Source organism: Mycteria americana, chromosome 4 (genome assembly GCF_035582795.1).
Source record: "Mycteria americana isolate JAX WOST 10 ecotype Jacksonville Zoo and Gardens chromosome 4, USCA_MyAme_1.0, whole genome shotgun sequence".
NCBI lineage: Eukaryota > Metazoa > Chordata > Aves > Ciconiiformes > Ciconiidae > Mycteria > Mycteria americana.
This window is the reverse complement of record NC_134368.1, coordinates 37,920,729-37,947,347: the sequence shown is the minus strand read 5'-3', so window position 1 is coordinate 37,947,347 and position 26,619 is coordinate 37,920,729. Positions and strand designations below refer to the sequence as shown.

At 37.9% G+C, this 26,619-nt stretch overlaps 1 protein-coding gene across 1 annotated transcript; it reads left to right on the top strand.

The window, feature by feature from the left end:
* Positions 1 to 42: 42 nt before the first annotated feature.
* On the top strand, positions 43 to 26,619 carry TRAPPC11 (trafficking protein particle complex subunit 11). Its single transcript, XM_075500240.1, has 29 exons — positions 43 to 548; positions 1,575 to 1,744; positions 2,186 to 2,256; positions 3,100 to 3,214; positions 5,323 to 5,422; positions 6,180 to 6,253; positions 6,484 to 6,580; positions 7,432 to 7,565; positions 7,911 to 8,058; positions 8,936 to 9,029; positions 10,383 to 10,462; positions 10,603 to 10,681; positions 10,766 to 10,820; positions 12,291 to 12,436; positions 13,578 to 13,639; positions 13,742 to 13,874; positions 14,629 to 14,759; positions 15,287 to 15,442; positions 15,966 to 16,153; positions 16,820 to 16,968; positions 18,514 to 18,635; positions 19,310 to 19,429; positions 19,786 to 19,851; positions 19,951 to 20,107; positions 21,716 to 21,824; positions 22,536 to 22,627; positions 23,520 to 23,653; positions 24,058 to 24,225; positions 25,637 to 26,619. The coding sequence occupies exons 1-29, from the start codon at positions 345 to 347 to the stop codon at positions 25,679 to 25,681; spliced, it is 3,399 nt and encodes a 1,132-aa protein (XP_075356355.1). The 5' UTR covers positions 43 to 344; the 3' UTR covers positions 25,682 to 26,619.

Here is a 26,619-nt window from a genome sequence, read left to right as displayed (position 1 = left end):
CTGACTGGCCCGGCGGTGGAGCGGAGGCGCCGATTGGTGGCTTCTGCTGCCCTTCCGATGCCCGGCGCTCGCTTCCTGAGGCGGCGGTCCTCCCTCGCCCCGCTCGCCGACGCCTCCCGTGACCCGCCGCCGCTCCCGGCTGGTGCTGCCCGGCGCTGAGCTCCAGCCTGCGGCGGTGACCGGCGGCCCGGGGGGGGACGGGCCCGACGCCGTGTCAGGGCCTGGCGGGGCGGCAGGGAGCTCCTGCAGCTGGGGCCGAGGAGGAGCGTCCGGCCTGGGCCGCGAAGGCGCTGCGCTGAGAGCCGCTCTCCTGCTGCCTCGCAGGCCGCCTGCCCGGGGGCAGGATGACCCCGACCCAGTGGGATTTCCCCGTGGAGCTGTGCTGCCGGCCCATGGCGTTTGTCACCCTCACCGGCTTGGATGTGGTGTACAACGCCGTGCACCGGGCCGTGTGGGACGCCTTCTGCGCCAACCGGAGAGCCGACCGCGTCCCCATCTCCTTCAAAGTGCTCCCCGGCGACCACGAGTATCCCAAGTGCAGGACGAAGGTAGGGACCGGTGTGTGCCCCGGCTGCTCCCCGTCCTGGCGGGCCCGGCCCCTCACGGGGTTCAAGCCTCTGCCCGTGTAGCAAAAGCCAGCGGCTGGGTGGGGGGGTGGGGGTGGTGCGGGAGCTGGTGGCTCCCTGAGGGCAGGGGCCGTAGCAAGGGGCTGGTCTGATCTGCCTGGTTTACAGGCAGCTGAGCAGCACTCGCAGTATTTACCGCTCAGCCGGGCGTCTGCTGTCTCTTCCCCCGCTGTTGGAGGGGAAGAGTGGGAGCTTGAGGTCTGAGAAAAATTGTCAGGGCTAAGGGGAAGCCGAGGGCTTTGTGGTGAGTGCTGTGGATGCATAGGAAACCAGGGTGCCTTAGCTCATTAGCAAGAAGCAGAGAAAGCCAATATAACTGCTTTTTAAGGTACTTGCTGTTCATTTACTTAGCATTAAGGTATGTTTGTAAAATTTGAGCTTTAATGAAACCCCAAGTTTAACTCTGGAGAAGCTAGGTATTTGAAATTGGTGTATTCTGAAAAAAATGTAAAGCCTTTAATTAAGTGAAATGCAGCAGAAAGAATATCTCTGCTCTACTTTCTGCTTTGCAGTGGCAGTTAGGAAGCAATGTCAATGGGTTTAACCCTTGGAAAACTACATAATTCTGTGATGCTGGCAAGGAACAAGAATCCTTAATGATTTCTCCTAGCTCTGTTGGAGAGCCCCTCAAAAGCCCCCTTTTAAAATAATTCTAATTTTTCAGGAAGGCATGTGAAACATGCTTCTGAACTTGACCTTTTTCTCCAGTCTAGCTGGAATCTGCTGTTCTTTGTTGCTGATATCTCGGGCATCAGGCCTTGATGCCAGGGAGTGAGGCGTATGTCTTACTCGATAGGGAGCAAGGGCTTGAGGGCAAGAATGATAAAGGAAAGATGACAAACATATCCACAAGTGATAAGAATGTAGAGGCAATTCCTCTTCTCCTGCTATACTAAGAGGCTGGTAAATGGATTTCGTAGCTTGCTTTAATAACCTCAATATTTTCAGAGGACATCCTATGAATGGTATATTCCAAAAGGAATCCTGAAGACTGGTTGGATGAACAAACACCTGAATTTGGTTCCAGCACTTGTTGTGGTGTTCTATGAACTAGACTGGGATGAGCCGCAATGGAAAGAAAAACAGTCGGAATGTGCTACTCGAGTTGAAATTGTCAGGTAGAGTTTTTTTCACTTGGTTCCTAATGTACTACAAGCTAATGGTAAACATGAATTGCAGAATCCTTTTTGTGTTCTAAGATATATAAATATATTATTTTTTTCTTAGACACAAATTAAGGGGAACTTGAACTTTGCTTTTTGAAGTACAACTGACAGTAAAGAAACTTTTTTTTTAAAACGGTTTATTTTTAAAAGTCATTTAAGTAAAAACAGCCCCTTAAATTTTGCCTGCTAAACTCGGCACAATTATTCTGTCCCATATGAACAAAGAAGAGAACACAGTGTTCTGTGGATGATGCAGCATGTTGTTGTGTTTGGTTTTATATCTTATATAGGATTCTTTCAATGCTTCTATCTAGACTGAAATATCATTTTGTTCTGGTTATTCACAAATAAGAAGTGAAACCTTGACACTGTGCCCTGTTGTTTTTATTTTAGGCAAAGTTTGCAGGGAAGAAATACAAAAGTTGCTGTGGTTTTGATTCAGAAAAAAACACCATTACCTCCAGGTACTAGAAAACTCTGTACACTGTTGTGATGATCTCATTTTCCAGAGGGCCAGACAGACTGAGCTGACTATCATTTGTGACCTTATCTGCAGTTCTTAATATAATGTCATCTACATACATGATGTGCATTGTGGCTGCAGGAAGGTATACAAATGGAAAGAGTGCTCAGGGCAGTTGACCCTAAACATTTGATTCTTTTATCCTTAACTTCTTCCTCTTAAATCCAAGACCATCTTTTGATACACAGTATCAAAAAAATGGTATGTTAGTATAATACATGTGACATGCCTCCTTGTAAGTAAGTTGTATTTTAAACCTTGCTTGAGATCAAGAAAAGCTATAAAAGCAATGAGAACTTAGAGGAAGGGTATTTGGTACCTACAGAAGCCTTGTAGTTTAACTCAGTTTTAATCAATAAAGTTTTGGAGTCGAGTGGAACGTGGTATGTTTTAACCTTGTATTTCTGTAGAGCTGCTACTTCAGCTGTAGCTGCGTATTTTCTAGTGTCTGGCAAACCTTCCCCCCCCCCCCCCCCGCTATGTATGTTTGTCTTTTCTGGATGTTATTGTAGTTTTCAACACACAGGATATTTAATTCTGTGAGAGAAATGAAAAATGTATGTCATACTTCTACCTTGTTGCTAGCTAAGCCACTCCTAGAAAGTTTCTGCAATGTGTTCTGCTGGATGAAGCACATAGTACTCTGAAAGAAGTAAGAAAGAATGTGGTCTCAGTTTTATGTGTATTTAGATTTTTCCAATCCTTGTACTGGTCAAGCTTTTAGAGTTAGTTTGATATTGCAGCACTGCATGCTGCTTACTTGTGCTTTCCTTGACTTCACTAGGGGAAGATGTTATTGCATCAGAGAGGGCAGCAGCTTTATGCAATGCTTGTGACCTTTCTGGAAAATCCCTCTTTGTACTTCCACACACTGATCATCTTGTTGGTTATATTATAAGGTAAGTGACTGTAAAACACTGTTTTGCTCTGTTTTGCTGTTGAGAGAGTTGATAGGTTGGAAGGACTATGATGTAGCATGCTGATTGTAGACCAGCAGTGAATGTTTTATCAGTTCACTGGAATTCTTCAGGTTATTCTGCAACCTGAAGAATTCCGCACAGCTCCCTTTTCTCTGTGAGGCTGAGTAATGACTTCGACATGTTGCTTTTGAAGAAACATTATTAGATATCCCAAGACATTCTCTTCCTCAAGTCGAGTAGAGGCAAAGTGGGCTTTTCTACCTCTGCAGTGTTTGGCCCTGCTGGTTCTAAATAATTTCCCCTACAAATGTTTTGTTAGGTGTAACTGTGTATTAGCAGGTTTTTACTTCACACACACCCACACACCTCTTTCTGGCTGTATAGGTATCTTTCTATTTATGCTAAGTGGCATTTACCTGGTTGCAAATACTATGTCTTTGTCATTTTTTATGTTTCTTATGCTTTCTATTTTGATATTTACAGGGAATACAGCTTCAAATAAATCATGAAGGCCGTTCAAAAACAGAACAGGGAAAGGAAGTCAGTCTTGTGTAGACCTAAAAAGAAAGGCTCAAACTAAGGCAAATCATGGTTTATTAAAACCAGTTTTAATTTTTCCAGATATGCTTAGGGAGAGGAAGGGTCATGGTCTGAAAGACTGATTCTTCCTTCTCTCACCCTCATATTTATATATAAACAGTAAAGTTCTCGACGTAAATCAGTGCTGTTGTATCCATGCTGCTCATAAACAGCTACTAGAATTGATCAAAATAAAGTAACTGTTACTTCTAGTTTTTCGTATTTTGCTCAGTGTGAAAGAGGGAATGCTTATGCTAGTTAGCATGTAGTAAACCTTTGCGAACTGTATATAGTTGCATTTTAATACCCTATTTGCAACTGTCTCCAAGTTTGTGAAGGTAAGGCTATATCAGTAGGGATTAATAGCTCTTCATGCACATTTAAAAAATATATTTGAGCATATAATCATGTCAGAATTCCTGGTATTAATCTTTTTGTTTTGACATTTTTAATTGAGATTTCATGGTAGTAAAAGAGTAAACTTTTTTTTTTACCTCTCAGACTGGTTTGTCTTTTCTTATACAGCTGCAATATACTGCTAAAATAAGTATAATAGGTAGACTTAATTTGTCTTGTCTTCCTTTTGTGACTGAACTCATAGTTAACAATTGCTGTCTATTGGTCTGTCCTGTTGTTTTCATTGCCATCCTCTCTTTTCTGTGGCAAGCAGAACACAAGTTGTGATCTGCCTTAGTCAAATTCTGCAATGATCCCTTCTTTGCCAAATGACAGAACTGGTACTTCATCCTTTTATTTCTTATGTGTGTCAGCGCTGTTGAATGTATTCCTCTCCTGGATTCTGGTCTTGTTCTAGTTGATTTTACTCCTTACAATTTGATCATACAGCATATGCTTCTTAGATCTTCCTCAGCCTCATACTGTATTCAGTGTTCTGGGCCTCTTTGTCTTTCTCTTCTCCTCCTGTGACTTGGCATTGGGCTATTTATCTTGCAAACACAAGTTCAACTGTTACCTCTGCAACCCAGGTAGCTGTTGATGTTTGGACAGAATGATGAAACCTAGTCTGTGCCCTCATAATTTTACTTACTGCTATTTTTTCCTTCCCACTCCTCCCCCCACAGTCCAGCAAATAAGATCTTGACCTGTTCAGACTTATCCCAGGAGCCTCTGCAAAATTTGCTTGTTTTGACTGAGGTGTCTCTCCACTTTCTGTTGCCTTGCAAAATCCTAACAGCTTATCCTCGGATTTTCTCACATTAAATACTAGAGATTGTTGTATGAGAAATCAATCCATAAGGCTTATGAACCTACTAGCTACTTTGTGCTAGTAGGCTTTGTGAGTAGCCTTACCCTGTGTAAGGCTTTGTGTGAAGAATTTTTGTCTGCAAACTCTTGCCCTGTGTGACAACTTAAAGAGTTTAGTAATACCTCAAGCTTTTTTTGCCAACCTTAAAATAAGCATGGTTAAAAGTAACTTATTCTGAAGTTCTTCAGATTCTTTGTGTGTGGGAAAAACTTAGTGAAACTTATGAGCAACTTTGTTGCAGGTTGGAAAATGCTTTCTATGAGCATGCACAAACTTACTATTATACAGAAATACGAAGAGTTAAATCTCATAAGGAATTCTTGAACAAAACCACTCATCAGGTAATGTTACCCTATTTTTGAAATACCGTGCAAGTTATAGTGCATGTTAAAACATGAAAATAAGGGTTGTTTGTTGCTGAAAAGTTCTTAATCCTCCCCCTTCCAACTTGAGATGCCTTCCCTCAGTATAGATAGTAAATCTAATTTTATTTTCTGCAACTTAAACTTTGATTTTCATTGGTTTTGTTCTTGTGTTTATTTGTCTTCCTCACATCTTCCTTAGAGGAAGAGCCACAGCCCAAAAATGAAGTTCTCTGATTAAAAAAAAAAAATTAAATTTTCTATATGGGTTAACCTATTTGAATGTAGTATCTTAAGTTGTGGGAAGTGCTTCCCTTAGAAGCTCAGAACTTAAACTTGCCCTTGATTTGGCTTTTAGCTTTTGCTTTTCAGATTTTTAAATATCTGCTTAGACACAACAACGTTCTGTTGTGATTGCCAGCTTCCCTCTCTTAGAAGCTGGGATCCAAGTGGTGAGCTCCAAACAATCAATCAACACTGTTGGTGTAGAGATTTTGGGGTGTTACAAAGCCCCTCTCCTGTTCCAGGGTGAAAGGCTTGGAACAGATTAAATCTGTTGAAAGATCACTGCTGCATCATGGTGGCAGAGAACACTATTAGGAAACAGTTGCATAGTCAGTTTTTCAAGTCAACTGCTATATTATGTAAACCTCTGAAATTATCACCTGTATCTGCTTTGTAGGTAACAGGTACGTTCAGATGTTTGTGAATGATGTACGCTGGTTGTGTTTTGCAGCTTTTATTTGTTAGACACCAGTTCAAAATAGCGTTCTTCAGTGAGCTGAAACAGGATACACAGAATGCTCTCAAGTAAGATGCATGTAATCTTCCCCCACCCTCTCTACCCCAAATTACTGCTAAGCCATAGACTATGATAAATATTTTCCCAAATGCAAAATTATTTAAACATCTATGTAAGGGGCAAGTTCTTCACTGGGAAGAACACTCTGATTCAAAGGCTGTTTTCTGCTGTCGGCAATCCTGTTCTTAAATTTTATTATCTTGTACAACTTAACTCTAATTTAAGTATTCCTGCTTAGAAATTACAGAACTGCCTATAATCTTGTGCATGAATTGAGGGCTCATGAAACAAACATGCTGGAAATCAAGACCATGGCAGGATTTATAAACTACAAGGTAACAAGTGTACTTCTAATCTTTGACAACCTTTACTTAAAAAAAAAAAAGTTGATGCATCTTTAACGCATAAAGGTTTAAAAGTTCCATTTTATATTGCTTTTAAGGAGATGGATTAGAAACAGCTATCAGTGAAATACCAATTACACTCAGACTTGCAAAGACTTCTGAATTCCACACAAAAGAAAGATCCTTAGCTGAAGTTCGGGAGCATATTGAAGGATTGGAGTTCATTTGAGATGCAGGCATCTGAAAGACTAGACTTCCTTTAACTCTCACTCTGCAGATGGAATGAAACCAAGAGTTGCTTGTTCCTTGAATATTTTTATCTTCTTGCAAAGCTTAAGCCAGTATAGTTCAGTTACCACATGTTAGGAGGAAGAAAGTAACTCTTTAAGAATCAGACCATACTTTTGTGTTATTTTGGGGGCTTTTAGGTAGGAAAAAAACCCCTATCCCACCATTAACAACAATCCTGGAGTTGGATTCCATCAAATTCCATTAGCAGACTGCAGGCTTCAAAGGTAATGATCTTCCTAGTGGCTCTGCAGTTCCATCTTGAATTTGGCTGTGAGTTATGCACTCTTCCATTGATGATTTGAGGGAGAAGGGGAAGAAATATAACACTAGATGAAACAGAGAACCACATGGTTTCAGCTGTAGTACGTTATGGTTTACATCTATTTTTCTCCCTCTGTTTTCTATGGTATTTGAGCTCTTCAGAAATATGTAAAATTAGTTTGTTTGGGTTTTCTTATGGGTGGCGTTTTGGGTTGGGTTTTTTTTTTTTTTAAAGCTAATCTTTAGCAGCCTAACACAGTTATTTTTCCTCTTATTTTGATTTCTTCTAGATCTGTCGCCTCTGTTTTCAGCATAATACTCCACTGGATGCAATTGCTCAGTTCAGGAAACATATTGACTTGTGCAAGAAAAAAATAGGAAGTGCAGAACTGGCATTTGAGCATGCTGCCTGGATGTCTAAACAGTATGTTTTTGCTTAGTAATGTTTCTGGTTTAGTTCCTATATAACCTTGTGAAGTTCACTGTTTTAGTTGTCTAGGCAAGATGCAAATTCTGAGCTCTTTATCTATGAAAGAGATACACTAGATCATAAAAACTGTATGCTGTCATTCTGTTTTGCATTGATTATTGACCACTTTTCTCTGGGAATGAACAGGATATGACACAAATGCAGCCATAGAACTTAGATGGAAAAGTTCAGAGAAGTATCTTCAGTCTTAAGACTAACCAGAACTTTTTAATTGAAATGTACGTTTCAGTTCAAATTGCTGTTCTGTACATAATCTTGGTTATGAATTTTTTTTAATAGGTTTCAGGCTTTTGGTGACTTATTTGATGAAGCAATTAAGCTGGGATTGACAGCGATTCAAACTCAGAATCCAGGTTTCTATTACCAGCAGGCAGCCTACTATGCACAGGAACGGAAACAACTAGCAAGTATGCTTTGTAACCATGATGTAAGTTGGGAGGGGAGAAAATGCTTTGCAAGTAACCAGATAGTATATTAGCTAATGTTTTAGTTTCACATGGTAGTGGAATAATCTATAATATGTGTAAATGAAATCCAAGGAAAGGATATTTTGTTTTTCTGATGCTTACTAACATTAGAAATATTTGTTATGTATGGGAAAGGTTACTCCAGAATAAATGTGTTAGTGTTTATTTTATTACAAATAGCACTTATTATTTATAATTCTGACATGTTTTTAAAATACTTACCAAAAAAAGTATACTTTCTACATCTCTGGATACTTGAAAACTTTCTGGTTTGTTTTTCCAGTATATTTCTCTACACATGCACTGTATCTGGTGACTTACAGAAAGCAGAGAAACAAGAGCATTAGTATTAGAGCGTGGGGGTGGGGTGGTGGTTGTTATTTTGGAGGGTTTTTTGACACTTGCCTGGCAGAAAGGGTTGCATAGCAAATTAATCTCTGCAGTTGACTAAACATACAACTAATTATATGTAGCTACTCTCCAGCTGATATATCCTGATTACTTAAAAATTTCTTTGTTCCTATTGGTGCTATTTATTTGTTGTTCTTGGATTATCTTGTTAGGAACTAATTTTAAAAAGGATTACCCAGTTATTCTTTAACAATATTAGAGATGAATGAAGGTGAATGAAGTAGAATGTCAGACTGAATTAATGAGAAGTATTTAAATGTTTGGGTTTCCTGAAGTACTATTTTTATACAAGTGGCTGGAAAGGTTGTATGTTTTAAAGCAAACGTCTTCTTTTTAAGTGCATGTGTATTGGAGCATCAGATCATTTTTAATGCTTTCAAATGAAACATGAACCCTTTTTTATGACTATATTTGCTGAATTTACAGTCCTCTGTGATATATCCCAATCCGGATCCCCTGGAAACACAAACTGGAGTGCTTGACTTCTATGGGCAAAGACCGTGGCGGCAGGGAGTATTAAGTACGTTTCTGTGTCTTGTATCTGTGGAGTTCAGAGAAACTTCTTTTGTTGCTGATCCTGCCAGCTGATTTAGTGGGCATAAGCATGTAAACACTTTTCTACAGAACCAGGAGGTGCAGGACTGGGACCTTACTCTTGTTAGTTAGTGGAAAGACTTGAATGGGTGTCAGTTGGAAGTGTAGGAAGTGTGTTTGATGTCTATAACAAATAGAAAAAGGAACCTCAAGTTTATGCAGGGTCAGGTCTTCAGCAAAGTTGCGTAGGCCATACTGAAGCTCTGCTGCTGCTTTGTTTCTATTGCTGCCTAAGCTACCTGTAATCAGTGTGCTGCAGAAATGCCTGACTGCGGTGAAATGCATTATTCCTGGGAAGATAAGTTGGAGAACTGGATGCAGCAGAAGTAACGATGTCCCTGAATGCAATTGTTATAAATTCATCCTGCCATCCATACTGTATCTTGTCAACTGTAGGCAGGAACTCATGACACTTTTTAGTGAAAAAGCTTTTTGGATTTCAAAATGGATTGAGAGGATGCAGTGACTAGATTTTAATCTAAGAAAGGAATTTGTGGTTTTCCTATTAAGGAGGATGTTTTCTCAGAAATTCAGACTTTGAATGTACAGTTTTGAGCTATGTATGAATACACATGCAGTTCTGAGATCTTTGTTGTTGACTGTGGTTTTACTTCCCTTTCTCCCTCTCTGTTTGGTCTCGTATTTTTTCTCTGCATATCGTTTGGGCTTTGCCATTTTATCACTGCCCTCTTTAAAAGACTTTATTTCATTTACTGTAAATACAGTACTGTCTAACCTCTTTTATCTTCAAGTGTTACTATTTTAAAATTAGTTAGAATCTACTGCCAAGGTTAAACAGTTTAAGATGAAGAGAAACTTTACCTGTTAATATATTCAGGTTTTTTGGTTCCAGCAAGAGTTTATAGTCTTTTAAAGCCCTATACAGTACTTCATGTGTTGGCGTTCTCTAGTGCTAGAGAAACATAAGCTTGAATCCTTACTTGAGATCCAATAGGAAAAGGGCTACAAATTTGTCTTAACATATGCGCTTTAAACTTTCATAGATGCAGTCTAAAGACTAGGTTGTCTTACTGTATTTGCTATTTTTGGGTAGCTTCAGATAACTTTTAAACCAAAGGCAAGATATTTGTTCCAGAACTTCCCTTCTAGAATACAGAAGGGAAGTTCTTAAAGCTATTTATGCGCCTCCTAGGCAAAAGAATGTTTGTTTGAGCATGCCTGAGTTGGAGCTTGCATTGCATATAGCTCACCACATAAATAGTTTCCTTTGGGTCTGGACAAAATTCCAATTTCATGGATTTTTCATTGTCTTATGCAGGCTTTGATCTTTCTGATCCTGAAAAGGAGAAGATGGGGATTTTATCCCTACAGCTGAAAGAGAAAAACGTCCTTCATTCGGTAAGTTTTATTCTAAAAAAAAAAACACAAAAAAAAAACAAAAACAAAAAAAAAACCCCCAAAAACCCCACAAACCTGTTTTCTAACATTATCCTAATGTTTGCATATATAATTATATCAGTAATGGTTTTATCTGTTAGGAGCTAATAATCACTTTGTTGAGTAATGCTGTCGCGCAGTTCAAGAAATACAAATGTCCAAGGATGAAAAGTCATTTGAGTAAGTATAGATAATCAGATGCATTTTTTAAAACTAATTTTGCAAAGACTTTCAGTATTGATCCAATACTTTTTTTTTCATCAGTGGTTCAAATGGGAGAAGAATATTACTATGCTAAAGATTATGCCAAAGCTTTGAAGTGAGTACCATCCATGATTGCTTCTTTCACATGCTATTCTTTTCGCTAAGACCCCATGTCTTATTGCTATGGAATAATGTTGGAAGCTCATCTAAGATGCTCCTAGTACCTGGATTTGATTCAAGTACAAACTTTGGAGTCTACGAACTCTGCTTACATCAAAGAAAGCAAAACAGATATGATGAGTCAATTGGAGTAGAAAAACTTCCTGCTGTAAGCTGTTGTGGGGATTTGCCTTATTGGGCAAATACGATTTATTTCTAGCTCACTGACTGAGTGCTGTCTGTCTCTCTCTCTCTCTCTCTCCCCCTCAGAAGTGATTTCTGAAACTTGCCTGCTACTGCAGTGAGAATATAGTTACATTTAATTACAGACTTTGTAGTCACAAAATTCAAGAAATATGGAAGTGTAGCTGAATTTAATTTTTGTTTATATACTGGGGAATGGGCAAAAGGAATTATTTTTATTGGTGCAGTTTTCTGCTATTAATGACTACAGAGCTAGGAAAGCTTAGTACTGAGGTATAGCTACCATCTTTTCTGAAGGATGTGTCTTATGCCGTTTCTTAACTTTGTATTTTTAAGGGGAAATAGAGTCAAGGTCATATTAAGTAGTAGTCGCCACAATGTTTTCATTAATTAGGTTTCAAAGATCACATGTTGTAAAGGGAGTACTTTTGAGGTAGGAGAGATGTGTTTACTGTTGTTACTAGCTTACTGGAAGCTACATGGAGGAGAAGATAGGCTAGGATAAGCAGATCAATTTGTATCAAGCCTAAATTTTACACAAACAAGCATTTCTTATTTATGTTTAGGTAGATTTTTCTGAAGTAGGCAGAAAGTCTTGTCTTGAACAGTTGAACAGAGTTTAAAAAAAATTCACTTCCCTGCTTTGCTAGTAATAGCAAACGTTGCTCAGTATTAAAACCATATTAAGGTGTGCAGTTTTGCCTGATAAAGATTGATGCATGTGGTGTTTGTAGATCTTTGAAACCCTTGAAGGGACCAGGGGATAGGAGGTGGGAGGGAAAAGAAATGTCTTGGCTTAAGGAACATTAAAATTCTTCAGTTTGGAAGGGGACTTTAGTGTGGGGTTTTGGTTTGTTTTTCTTAAAACTCACCGCATACTCAATAGTAAAGCATATTTTTAACACAGTGCTGGACTAAGACTCTTCTGCCCAGTTACTGTTTTTCTAGTTCTTTATGTGAAGACAGGTTAGTGTTCCTGTTGTGTTCTCGTGAAGATTGTTCTAGTCTGAAATAGAAAATTCATCAAATAAAAGTGTTTCTTTACAATAATTTCATGCTGTTTTCAATAAATCATTGCCATATGTAAACAGTAGACTTGACTTTAATCTGGCATTTGTATTAGTGAAGATGAATTGTGTGTTAATGATACCAAATAAATGCAAGCTTCTAAAAAATATTGGTGTGTATAACTTGTTTTTCTCTCAATTTTACTGTGTTGCAGGCTTTTGGATTATGTTATGTGTGAATATCGCAGTGAAGGATGGTGGACTCTTCTCACTTCCATATTGACGACAGCTCTCAAATGTTCATATCTGATGGCCCAGCTGAAAGATTATATAACGTACTCTTTAGAGCTACTGGGTAGAGGTATTCTTCTAAGAAATGTACTCAGTCTATACAGAAAAATTAAAGTATATGTGTTTTGGAAGTCTAACAAATCATTGTCAGACAGTGCTTACAGTACTTCAAATGATTTGACTACAAAAGAACTGTACACATGTGCTGCATTTTTACTACCTCTCTCATATGCTGGAATTTGAATTTTCTTGCTTTTCTATTATAAAATTCATTGTATTCAAATAGGCTGTGTCAGGATATCTGAGGCACACAACTTCATTTGAGACTGTTCAAATAATGTAACAGAAACTTCCTGAGCTTTGGGATGGGGGAAGAACTGTAATATAGCTAAAGGAGAAAAACATTTTTCCTACTAAGTAACAAAGCTAGCATCATTTTTCTGGACTTTAAAATCCCAAATACACTTCTCAGATTTATTTTTTTTTTTTACTAGAACTCTGCTGGTGAAATACGCATGTGGTATGTTTTAGGGAAAGAATGTGACATAAGGTGGCTGCACAGTAATAATGCAAGCACTCTGCTTTGTATAATGTCTGTTACTTGACACTGCAGAAATAATCCTTTTGTGGCCCAAATTGCTAACTAGTACCACTATTAGGGTAGGTGTGGTAAAAATGGGTTTGCATCTTCTGTTAGCTAGCCAGGCTAGTCTGCTTTGTATTACAGAATACCCAATGAGACAAACCCACCTTTCTTCGTCCTCTAGAGAAGAGTGCTTATTTCAAGTAGTCCTCTTTTTCTTCCTGTCACCTTCTCTAGTTGTTGTTTCTAATATTATCTGAGCTTGCCTTTTGCATGTCCCAGACTTTCCTGGTTTCTACTGTCTTCCGTTTTTAAACATAAATAACAAAGTATAGGCATTATTCTCTTGGGCTTTTCCTCCAATAAATTATGAAATGCTTGTCTAGCAAAAAAATATTCTACATGGTTCCAGTGGAAGTAAAAGGAAACACTTAAAATGGGCAAAACTCTGAAAACTGAATGAATCGTTCATTACTGGTAGATGGATGTTAGAATTTTTTTCCCCAGAATGTGTTTTTTGAAAGATACAATCTAAAGGAAAGATTTATTTTTAAGTTTAAAAAAAAAAAAAAAAACCTAAGAGGACTTGCTTCTGTCTTGTAATCTTTATTTTTGTTCTGTTTGCTAGCATCTACTCTTAAAGAAGATCAGAAATCTCGAATAGAAAAAAATCTGATAAAAGTTCTAATGGTGAGTGGCAAAACTCCTATTACCCCTTTAAATAATCTTAAGAGTGGTCAGTGTTTGGTAACCTTCTTTTATTGTTATTTGTAATCTTCTGTCTGGATACAGAATGAAAGCCCTGATCCTGAACCTGATTGTGACGCTGCTGCTGTGAAAGCATCACAAAAATTGTGGGCTGACCGTGTTTCCTTGGCAGGCAGTAATGTTTTTACAATAGAAGTCCAAGATTTTATACCATTTGGTAAGCAGGAAAGCAAATTTACACCAGATTATAAATTTCGATGTAGTTATCTCTTGAAAATAACTAATTAGGAAAAAAATATAAAGTGTATATTAAAGCCAACAACACTGAAAACTGCTCTTCAGCACTGCTCTGTCCTTCATCTAAATCACTAAGATAAGAAATCATGAGGGAAGCCAGTGATCTCTTATCGCCAATATGGATTACTAAGGAAGAATCCTTTGAGCATTGTCTCGGGGGGGGGGACGGGACACGGGACACGGACCTCTGAACTTCCAGCTGCGGCTACCTACACCTTTAAACATGGTAGAAGTAGTAAACCCTTGCTTCTGGAAAGACTTCTGCCACTCTGGTGTGCTTTGAAGTAGGATTCTGGGGAAAGAGAGCAGAATGTGTGCAAAGTAATACTCCCCATAGAAAGGGGGCATGAGTGAGCATTACCTACAAAAGAAGTGTATCTAAGTGTACAGGATTTTTTTTTTTTTCTGCTGGACATCTGCTTCTCTTCTCTGCAAAGGTTTCAGTCAAGTGCTGAAAAGTGGCTTTCTGTGACAGTGTTAGTAGCCAAATTTGTCCTACTTACATACAACCCAAAATTTTAAGAGTATACATAGAACAGTCCTTTCCACAATTATTTCAAGAGTGTGCTTCTGGAATTTAATGTTGTAGTTTGTGTTTAACACCTACGCTTTGGTTTTGTGGTTGTGAGGGGTTTTTGTTTAATTTTTTCCTTTTTTTTTTTTTTTAATTCCAGTGCAGTGCAAAGCAAAATTTCTTGCTCCTAGTTTTCATGTTGATGTTCCTGTACAGTTTGATGTATACTTGAGAGCTGATTGTCCTCATCCTATCAGGTTTTCTAAGCTCTGCATCAGTTTCAATAATCAGGTAACTATGTTCTATCTATCTCTGACCTAGTGATAGAAACTTATTATAAGAATGGAATAATATCTATTGGTGTTTTTAAACAAAAAAAATTCAAAAGTTCTTTTCAAAAAATTATGTTAATACTTAAGTTCAAAAGGTGTGAGGTGGTTTTTTTGCATTCTCTATCACTTTTGACAAGTATATTGATACTGTGGGAGATAGAACTCCCAAATGCAGTTTCATTAGTTTGTGTATCATATCTTTGTTTCTCTATGAAGCTCTCTAAAGTTTCAGAAGGATCATTTTAATGTCTTACTTCTCTTGATGTTCTTGCATAAAGTTACATTAATTAGTATAATGGATATCTTGTGTCAAAGAATTGCATTGTACTTACTTGCTAAATGTAACTTCTATGTGTGAAAAGTAGCAAGAACCCATATAGTTTGACCTAGTAACACAGAGCCTTAACACTTGCTATACTACCGTTACTCTCTAAAGATGTCTTAAGTCTGTATTTATCAACTTTTTTCCCCATTCCTCCACTGTAGGATTACAACCAATACTGTGTGGTAGAAGAAGCCTATCAAAAAAGTGATATTCTAGAACAGTCATCGCAAGGAACAATGTGCTTAGTCCCTGGCAAAACAAGAAAGTTCACTTTCAAATTTGTTGCAAAAACTGAAGATGTAGGAAAGAAGATAGAGGTTTGTCAATTTCTTTTACACCTTTCTTACTGATGCTTACAAACAACTCAAAACTACAAAGCTGCCTCTAATCTGGCACCAGTTATGAATGTCACTGCAGTTCTAAATGTTTGAATTCTTGAAACGAAGTACCAAAAGTGAGAGTAAAATTTTATTGACAATACCAAAGCAAAAAATTATCACAAAAACTTAAGTATTGCTTCAAGTTGTGGGTTTTTAGTTTTTGTTTTTTAAATATGTGTGATACACTAAAAAAAGGGGGGGGAAGGGGTGGTATAGCACTATGGGAGGGTAGGAAACTACAAAATACTACACTGCACACACATGAGCACAGATACTTTTCCCACCACTGTTTCATTAAATGAAATCCTGGAGTGGTGAGGTGTCTTCAGTCTGCAAAGCTGCCAGAGCTTCTTGGTGATATACAGGCACAATAAAGATGTGTATGTTGGAAAGCTATATTGTTACAGTAGGTGATCCAAAGACAAAGTTATCTGTATGTGTTCAAATCTGTGTCTGTCAGATCACCTCTGTGGATTTGATCCTGGGAAGTGACTCTGGCCGATGTGTGATTCTGAACTGGCGTGGAGGAGGTGGAGATGCTGCTTCATCCCAAGAAGCATTGCAGGCAGCACGTTCCTTCAGGCGAAGACCTAAGCTTCCAGATAATGAAGTGCACTGGGACAGTTTGACTATTCAGGCAAGCACTATGTGAGTAAAAACTTGAAAATATAAATGATGTATCATTGTGAGTCTCCTGCGAAGTCCTGATCACTCTGCCTAAAAGAAGAAGAAAGACTTGTTGGAATTTCTTTAATATGAGCTTTTTAATATGTCTTTGCTTAACTGGGGATAAGATGGTACCTATCTTAATTCTTTAGGACTTTTGAGGCTCCAGATAGCTAGAAGTACAGAAAAAGCTTGCACTTATCTCTGAGCATACCAAGTATGCTTTAGTTCTCCCTTTCACCTAACTTTGCTAGGCAGACTTTTCCCAGATTTTTGTGCAAACTAGGAGGTGTTACTGTTCTCTTACAAAAGCCATCACACAAACAAAGAATCCCTAAGAAACTGTATTGGAAAATAATTCAGCACTAATTTAGATGTATTCAAAAGAATTAAATCCAATTGCTGTTGGTCAGGGTGCATTTTTCTTTCCTGGCAGAACATCTGAACCATCAATGTTTATTACTGGGGTTCCAAACTGGTTTTATAGAGTCGTTCCCATCGTGTTGCTTTTCAGGATCTCGCATCTCCTAGTCGAATAGGCCACCAGTTGTCAGAACTCTCTTAAACAATAGGCTATTTTAATCTCCTTTAGGCTTAAAAACTTGTTATTTAAGAAACATACAATAACTGAGTCTTTTTTTCTTAAAGGATTATTTCTCGAGTGCCGAACATTTCTGTTCAGCTCCGTCATGAACCTCCTGCCCTGACTAATGAAATGTATTGTTTGATTGTGACAGTCCAGTCACATGAGGAGACAGTGGCCAAAGATGTTAAGCTTACAGCAGGTTTAAAGCCAGGTATTTGGGCTTATTTTATTTTAATCCAGCAGTCTCCTAATTGACTCCTTGTTCTTGATGCAATGCAGAGAAATATAGTAAATGGCTCTCCTGCAGTAATTAAGAGCCAAACCAAAGTGAAGGTTAGGAATGATGAGATACTAGTGGTAAGAACAAGAGCTAACAGACTCATTCAGTTATGGTTATCTTAACTACTGCTTGTCAATAGTGTTTATGTGGGTATTTTCAAAAGATAAGTCTTCACAAGTTTGTAAGAAAACATGGGAGCTTTTGTATTCCTTCCTAACCTTTTATTTAATTTTCTCATAACTAAGTTTGTTTTTTTTCTTTTCCCAAGAGATAGATCATCTTTTTTGCTGAGTTGAAAGCATCAGACAGTGCTAGATAAATGTTTTCTAAGTATAGTTATTGTGGGGTCGTGTCCCGCCCCCCCCCCACCCCCCCCGCCTTTTTTCCCCACCCTGGACAACATGGTTTGGTTTTTAAACCACTTGAAATCTGGGGAGCAGTGGAGAACTGAGACAGTATTCTTCCGAATGAAAAGGAGAAAATGCAAATATTGTATGTCTAAGTCCTAGTTAGCTGTATGTAGTTATTGCTGACAGTTTTCAATATGTGAAGTCCAAATGTTATACTCAGTATGCCTATTTGTAGCAATTATCCTAAAAGGCAAAAATATTTTTAAGCCACTAGCATATAGGTTGCAATATGTCCTGTGTACTCTGAAATAGAACCACATTCCCTATACAGTTGTATGGTTCATTAAAGTCAGTGGAGTGTTCTTTAAACTTATTTAATTGGATGTTTGGACTTGGCTCCTAAAGCAGTGTTTAATAGCTGGTCTTGATTTTTATTTTTTCCCCCACTTGATTTTGACTCTTAACATGTGATGTGCAAGGTCAATGTGGGCTTGCTGATTTACATTAAAAGAACAATTGAAATTTGACATTTCGTTTATAGAGAAGGTGATATATTTTCCACAGTTGCAACTCTTTGGCAAGATGTGGCTTGTTTTGCTTTGAAAATTATCCCACATGACTGCAGTAATGCCATTATGCTAGTCAACCTCTTGCTGAAGAATGATTTCATTTAACGTCTATACATTTGTTTTTACGTATTTTCAACACGTATTTGGAAGAACAAATTTTAAAAGATGTAAAATCATTAAGCCATGCTCTTGAAAACAGAACAGTGAAACTTCCTTTTTACTTCACACAGCGTACCAAGAAAAACTTGGATCACGTAATCATGTTGTGTTTTGTATATGGCAATATAATTTCTGACTTTTGAGATTCCCCCCCCCCCCCCCCCCCCCCCCCCCCCGGCCTAAGTAGATGAAATGCAAACCTTGCAGGATGTGATCTCTCCAACTTAGAAAACTTAAGGTGTTTTCAACACCTTTCTACCCTCTGCTGGTACTTTTGAAAGATTCCCTCAACCAAACGATGTTAATTCCTCATGCATTGCTTTGAGATTAATATCTTATTGCTTTCATGCTTCAGTGATGTAAGTCTGTGTGGATATGAACACTGTTTTTAATCCTAGGGCAAGATGCCAACCTGACTCAGAAAACTCAGGTGACTCTTCATGGAACAGATGCATGTGATGACTCCTTTCCTGCACTGCTTCCTGATATCCCTGTAGGAGACTTGCAACCAGGGGAAAAGGTGAAGGCTTAAAACCTTCTTTCTGTATCACACTTAAGAAAATGGGGATCAACTAATAAAAGACTCTCATAGAAGGACCTATGTTTACTTTCAGATAACTGAACTGATAAATGAAATACTTCTGGCATATTTTACCTATTGTTTACTTGTAGTTCAGTATTTCTTTAGCTAGATCCCCTTTTGGACTAAATTTGGGAATAAGGTATATTCTGGGATTCATGATACAGCTGGGAGATAAAAAATAAAATAAGGAGGCTAATCTCAACTGTTAATTAAATGCACTGCCTAGTGGACAGTAGATAATAATAGTCAGCAAGTGTGATTCAACATGGTAGAGGATCAAATATGCACATGTTGCACCAAGCTGAAATTGTGACTAGTAAATTAGAAGTTGAGTATATTGTATATTACGCAGTAATGGTTCTTTTCATGTACTGTTAAGTAACAGATGAGCATCAGTAGCGAAGCAATTGGAGGTGTGCTACTCTGATTAAAATAATTCACTGCATGATTAAGATCATGCATTGTAGGAGATTCTCTGTGGTCAAAATAATACCTATTCTACTATTGCCCTCTTGGACAAAGTAAGATGATTAACAAGTTTTGGACAGCTCTAGGCCTAATTAATGTAATTTAGGTATAGCTTGGCTCATACCGTCTCCTTTATTTTGCAGCTGGAAAAGCCAATATACATTCGTTGTGGAACAGTCGGCGCAAGAATGTTTCTGGTTTACATTTCGTACTTAATCAACACTATCGTTGAGGGGAAAGAAATCCTCTGCAAGTGTCACCGGGTAGGATGTAAAGATGCACCAATTGCTGGAGATACATTCATGAAATGCAAGAAATATTCTCAATCTAAAGGCTGTAATTCCAAGTCACTTAGAAGCCTTTCTAGTAGACAGAAAAATGCTAAACCAGCAGTATGGTAGCCAAATTTAGGGTGAGCAGTTTCATAAATACAATCAGAAAAGTTTTCTATATTTATTCTTAAGTATCTTAAAGATACATTCTGCCCTGGGGAGGACTTGGTTAAAATCATGATTAAAAGTAACTTTACATTAGTAACCTTTGACATCAGTAGCCAGATCTGAAACTGAATATAACTTTTTTTACCCTCTTCTTCCCATCCCTTTTGTTACCTATACAGGATGAAACTGTAACCATAGAAACAGTATTTCCTTTTGATGTTGCTGTCAAATTTGTCTCCACAAAGGTATGTGTCTGAAAAGTTTATATCTTTGGAATTGCACCACTTTCAATAGTTGCACCCTGTTTAGTTAGAAATAGCCAGATCTTGTGTCTGTCTTGACAGATGGAGCACTTGGACAGAGTATTTGCAGATATACCATTTTTACTGATGACAGACATCCTGAGTGCCTCTCCTTGGCCTCTCACTATTGTAACCAGCCAGCTACAGCTGTCAGCTTCCATGACCCCAGTAGATCAACTGGAATCTTATGTAGAGAATGGTAAGTTTTCTTAGACTGTGCTCTCTATCAGGAGGATGCTTTTTGCATAAGCTGGGAGTAAGAAAGGGGGACACTTTAAACAGCATTTGCTTATCAAACTCTAGAAGAAAGCTGCTTAATACTATAGTTGCTTGTCAGAACAAAACTTAAGACAGCAGAACTTCAAAATGTAGTTCTACTTCACTCAGTCAAGTAAATAGACTTGAATAATAGATGGTAACCAAAATTCTAAATATAACACACATAAGGGAAAGCACCTGAAAGTACTTCTGATATGCAACTTCTTAGATATCCATATGAAAAGATACTCAATATTTCCAGTGTTTATGGGCTACATATACTTTCTGGAATGCAAACACTTACCATGTGATAGAGGCAGCATCCAAAGGCTAAAGTGATCCATGTCCATGATTGCGGTCATGAAACTGAAAAATGGGAAGCTAGACAGGGTAGGCTATAAAGAACAGTTAGAAGTAAGCATCTTTTTTTTTTATACTAACACAGTTTAATAACTTATTACTTAAATGTAAAAATATTATCTTGCAGATCTCAACCTTTAAGAGTGCAGTATGTTAGCTTTAAAGTCAAATAAATGGAGTACTTAGCAGTAGAGCTGATCCAAAAATCTTCCAACAAAACATTGTCTCTGCATTTGCTGAGTCAGATGTGAAAATGTGTGTATTCTATCAAAACTTTGAATAAAATGAGGCGATCTGGATGGCTGCCTGATTGTGGGGCAGCTGTCCACCCATGTAATCAAGGGCTTGCAAGACTCTAGTTCCTCTGTAGATTCAAGTGTTACCTGGCAAAAAGCAATTATTTTCCAGGTCCTTTAGTCTTCAAATGATGAGATTTCATCTTCAGCTCTGGCACCTTGTGCTTCATGGCTTCTGGCTGATGCTCCTAAAGAGCTAACTGCCAGGAGTTATGAAGCCCCTCAGATACCAGCTATTCAGCTGTCCACCTTTTGGTTGATTTTTTTTTTTTTTTTTTTTTGTCCTTGTAGGACTTAGTAAAGATTAATGATTGATTTTGAATGACTGAAACATCTATTTTCTTAGTACTTTTTAAAATCAATCTCTAAGTGAAAAGGTACTTTTTTTTTAGTTCAGTCAGGTGGAGGAAAAAAAAAAGAAAGAAAAGAGTGAAAACTCAAAGCCAGTAGATTTTTCTTGTGTTCCCTCTCTTCCTCACCTCTCATCCATTTGGGTAGGAGAGGAGAAATGTCCATGCTCATTTTCATTTTAAAACATGAGACGTCTTATGCTGATGTCTTGGAATTTGCTATGGGAGAAGTGTAGAATTTGAATTGGTGTTATTTTGCCTTTTTTGGTGTATGAACTCTAAATTTGTAATGACTTGTTCTGTGTGTACATTAAAGACCTCATAATGCTGTTCAGAAAGTAAATTGTGATATATTTGTATATGTCACCCTTTCACGTATTGGGATACTTGACAATCTTTATTGAATTTATGTATTATGTAGGTATACTTTGCAAAGCACTTAAGGCCTTTCTGGCTGAACACTTGTGTTTGTGTCATATTGGATTTTTAGACTTGGTGCCTTCTGCAGTAACACTTTGATTTTAAACAAACTTTTGCTGATAGTTGTTTTGCAGACAGGTGAGAGTGCCAGTGAGTGCTTTTGCCTTCGATGTCCTCCAGTTACTAATGCTAGTGGAGTGGCAACTGGATGTTACATCATTTCCTGGAAGAGGTAAGTATCTCTTGGCCTGGATGGGGAGTGGAAATAAGTAGGTTTGGTTTTAGGGATTATGGCAAGTTGTTGGTGGGTTTTTGGGGTGGGGTTGTCTTTTTTTGGTTTTGGATCTTCCTGTAGCAAGCACTGTCTAGACTTTGGACCTTACTAATTACTGCTTAGCTTGTTAGACTTTTGAATAAATACATATCTCACTTAAGAGATAAATATTATGTGGTTATGGTTTTAACATTCTATGAAGCCTCCTTCTTTGTAAGATCTTAAGTCAATTACAAAGCTGTTTTGTCACCTTCCACTCCCTGTTTTCTCCAGTCATGAAATACTTCACTTGAGAAGTCAAGTCAAAGAAATAGTTCTGTGATAATAGAAACAAACTTTTTTTAAACGGGAAAACTGTTTTCCCACCCTAGATTGTGGGTTTTCCAAGACAAATGTTGAGGTATATCTTTCTTCTAGTTTGCTTTTATTTAGTTTTAGAGCTGTTTAGTGTTCTTACTTGCCTTTTGCTATTTTATCTCCATGCTATGGCACTTTTTTTTTTGCTCACTTCAAGCAATCCAATATAAGGATTTGGGTTTTTTCTTTCCACCACTGAAATTACTATAATTTTAGTTTAGTCATATATAAGTGATGTTCTTTTGGTGTACTCACTTGATACTTTATGTTGTATAACTTTCAACATGGTGTGCGTTTGACTTTTTCCTGCAGAAGTTCACCTGTGGAAAGTGTACCTGTTGTTAGTACAGTCATCACTCTACCGCATGTGATTGTAGAGAGCATTCCCCTCCACGTTAATGCAGGTAATATTAATTTGGCAAGATATATGTGTGTCCCAATTAGAATTTTTAGGACTGCCAGAGTTTTTACAGCATCCAGAGCTTGCATTTACTGGAGCAAAAGACAGAAAACTGGTGCTGGATATTATGGAGCTAGTGACAGAAACTGTATCATCGTTTAGACTGCCTCAAGCCTTGCCCCTCTTCCCCCCTTCAATTCAAGGGAAGAGCTGGAAGGTAGTTACACAAATGCATTCTCTTAAAAGCTGTCAGTGGATTGACCTGTGTTACATGGCAGCACAGAGGCCAGAATTACCTCTGATGCTGCCTTCCCAATAGGTTTCTCTAGACACCTATGGCAAGCATTGTTCCGTTCACCCACGCCCTGGCTGCATCCCAGGAAAGAAACAGCCTGGAGAATTGGAGCTGCTTGTGGGCAGGTGAACTGTTTCTCTTCTAGCACTTCACCTGCACAAGAGGGTGAATGGAGAGCTCACTGAACACACAGAATTCCTATGCTTTCCTCAGTTTGGTTTCATTTGTACTGAGATTCTTCCACCATTCTTTCCTGTTGTGTTTCGAAGGAGCTTCCTGACAGTATCTGATAAGGTTTTGGTAAGCCTAAAATACCCAGCAGCAACCAAAGTGACTTCCTAGCTAACATTCCTGGACAGTGTTAGCAGTTGGGGGTTTTGTAACTAGATGTTGAAGAAGTGTTATTGAAAAGCTGTAATGAAGTTGTGTTCTGTTCTTTAATCTTTTTTTCTGAAAAATCTTGTCAGAAATGCTTTAGATACCTAGCTATTGTATGTTTTTTTCTTGAAACTTTTCACCGCTCTTTGCGATAGACTTATTTTTTATGTATGAAACTTTAAAACCTATTTTGTATTTGAGATTACTTACTTTCTTTCCAAAGATCTGCCATCATTTGGTCGAGTCCGAGAATCCCTACCTGTCAGATATCACCTGCAAAATAAGACCAACTTAGTCCAGGATGTGGAGGTGTCAGTGGAACCCAGTGATGCCTTCATGTTCTCTGGCCTTAAACAGGTACAAAATTGTCACATCTACTGATCCTGCTGGCTTATCTGGTAGTGAAGAATACATTGATTAGACTTAGTTATGTGCAGAGAGGACAAACTCACCTTTTTTTAGATGTTTAAAGTATGGTAAATTATGTCTGGAAGAACGCATGGATGCAGACTCCATTTAAAGAAGGGCTAAATGGAAGCCTGACTAGGAGCTGTTTGTCATGTTGTTTATGGGTAACATGGTGCTTCAGTATAGAAGTAAACTTCAGTATAGAAGTAATAGTTTAACTAGAATAGGAAAGTAGTTGCATTCTTTCCAACTTCAGAAAGTAAACAGTGTATAAATAGAAAGTGAGCAGAGGACTGCTTTTGGTCACAGAACGTATCTATGTTTGTGGCTTTTTTCCTTTTTCTTTTTTTAAGATCCGATTAAGAATCCTTCCTGGCACACAGCAGGAAATGTTATATAACTTCTATCCTCTGATGGCTGGATATCAACAGTTACCATCTCTTCATGTTAACTTGATGCGATTCCCAAACTTCACTAATCAGTTGCTCAGACGATTCATACCAACACACATTTTTGTAAAGGTAAGACAGAAGTGCCTTGTGTTTAAAGGCTCCCTGTGGGGCTGCTCAGTTTTTGGGTACCAACACCCCAGCTCTGCTCAAAGCTGAGTGTTTCTAAGCAGACTAAAATGGCCAGCTTGTAACACTTATTGGCTTTGAAAAGTCTTGGGTTATGCATTGGTGTCTCCAACCAAAATCCTTAGGAAATCTGTTTAAGTGGAATGGGTATTTGGTTACAATTAGATGAACTAGATGAATGTGCTTAGTCTGTCTGTTATTCCATGTCTTACTCTGTAAAATGAGTTTTAAAGTTGTCTGTATTTTGAGTACAATGGAGTGAGCTAAATGTAATGAAATACTTTAATGTCACAATTTGTAGCATTGCTGGAAAAGAGGTGTTTGAACAACCCATATGACTAGGTTCAGAAACACTGTAGCATCCCACACCTCCCTAGATAACTTCTAAAAACGCATCCTCTCAGTGAATCACTCAGTCTAGATTTTTTTTCTTAAGTGATATGACTGAAGACAATTCAATCATGTCATGAAAAATGGATCACAGGTTTCTTTTGACTTTTTAAGAATCATTTAAATCCAGTTGCCCAAAACAATGCTTTCTCATTCCACTGCTGCTGTCTCCAGAATGTTGTATTCACTTTTAAGTCAGACTCTTAGCAAACAAGGAGCCTGAAGAGTTTGTTTATATGAATTGAGATGGACTTGTTCAGACAGCTGTAATCCTGTTTCCAGGAAACAGGTCTGGCGTTCTTTCAGTTTGGTTTTAGCCAAAAGAGATAGGCAGAACTTCTTACATATGCTGTCAATCAGTGGCTCTTCTAGATTGGTTGTCAAGATGTCCTAAGTCAGTACAAAAGGCTTTTTTCCTCAAAAGTGTGGTGTTCTCAACACTCCTATGGAATCTCTCAGGCTTCAGAATTCTTTGCTTTTGCTTTGGAGTTATCAGGACCTGAAAAAACCTTATTGTAAGGATTCCTTTTCTTCCTTAAAACTTCTTCCTTGCTATCTCCCATCTCTAGTGATTCTCCTTAAAATTCCTCCAAGAAACTGTCAGTCTCATTCCTGTTTTATGCATTGATAACTATCAGCTTTTTATACTGCAGTAATACTCAGAACTCTGATCAGCCAGGCCTTGTGCTAAGCTGTCCAAATGTGTATGGAGATGCTCTTGGCATTTAACAGGGCAGCTAAGGAGCTGAGGCCTCTACCAAGTACTCACTGGGCCAAACTGAAATTTCAGTTGGATGTCCTCCATGTTTGTGCTACGACTGGAAACTGTTAGAAGTAAGGATAGGCTTAATGCCATAGTTGTGTACTAGAGCTACATTGATCAACACAATGTATTGCAAAGTGAGTTTCATAACAGCCTTAGTATTTTGCCTTTTTTTTTTAATTCTCTGTCTTTTTCTTAAAGCCTCAGGGTCGTCAAGCAGATGATAACTCGATTGCAGCTGCGTAACTTAGACCTGTACCTCTGCACTTAAAGAAAATGGGATGTTGCACAGAATATATAAAGCTCACTTTGGAAACATGGCTTTGATCAAACCATAAGAATTAAATTTTATTTTTAAATTATAACTCTTAGCAGAACTAATGTTTTAAAAAAACCCTAGTCTGTCTTAGACTTTCTTTAAGGAATAAATGTGGGGAAAACTTGGTACTTTATTTAATAGGAACATTCTCTTGAAGTTAACTTTGAATGTCAAACTCTTAAAAGTATTATTAAGGCATATTAAATGTCTTGAGTATTTAAGTGAAGAAATACTAATTCATTTGACCAAAACCAAAAGACATTTTCATAATTAACAGTAAGTTGAAGTACAAAGTTTGTACTTAACTATTACTGATATTTACAACATTGAAAATTATCATCCTTTACAGAATTTTGTTCTGTGCCCCTTGTGTTGAGGGCAGAACTGGGTGTGCAGTAGCACAGTAAACTACAAATGTTTACATTGTACTGTTGGAATTGAGCGGCTTACTAGTTCTTTAAAACCATAAATTTAAAAGGCACTCTTTCTCCTGGGTAAGCCGTACATCTGAATTTGAATTTGGCAACGGCTAGTCTAATGAACAGAGAGATTCATTCGTAACAGTTGACTATCCAACCTGAAGCCGATATGGTTTTTGGATTATTTTTACACACACAGCTTCCAGATTAAAGATATGTCTTGGTAGTCTCCTGCTGTGTGAATTTAAAAAATGGACATCCTACTGTTGTACAGCTCCGGATGAACTGGTGTTTAAAATACAGTAAATCATGTATATAAAAAAAATGCATTGTGAAAACTTCAGTTGTTTAACTTTCTAAATAATTACATTTCGATTGCTTGGGAAATACCTTATTTATTGTCAAAGTGAAGTTCTAATAAACAGCTTGTAACAGTACTCTTCTGA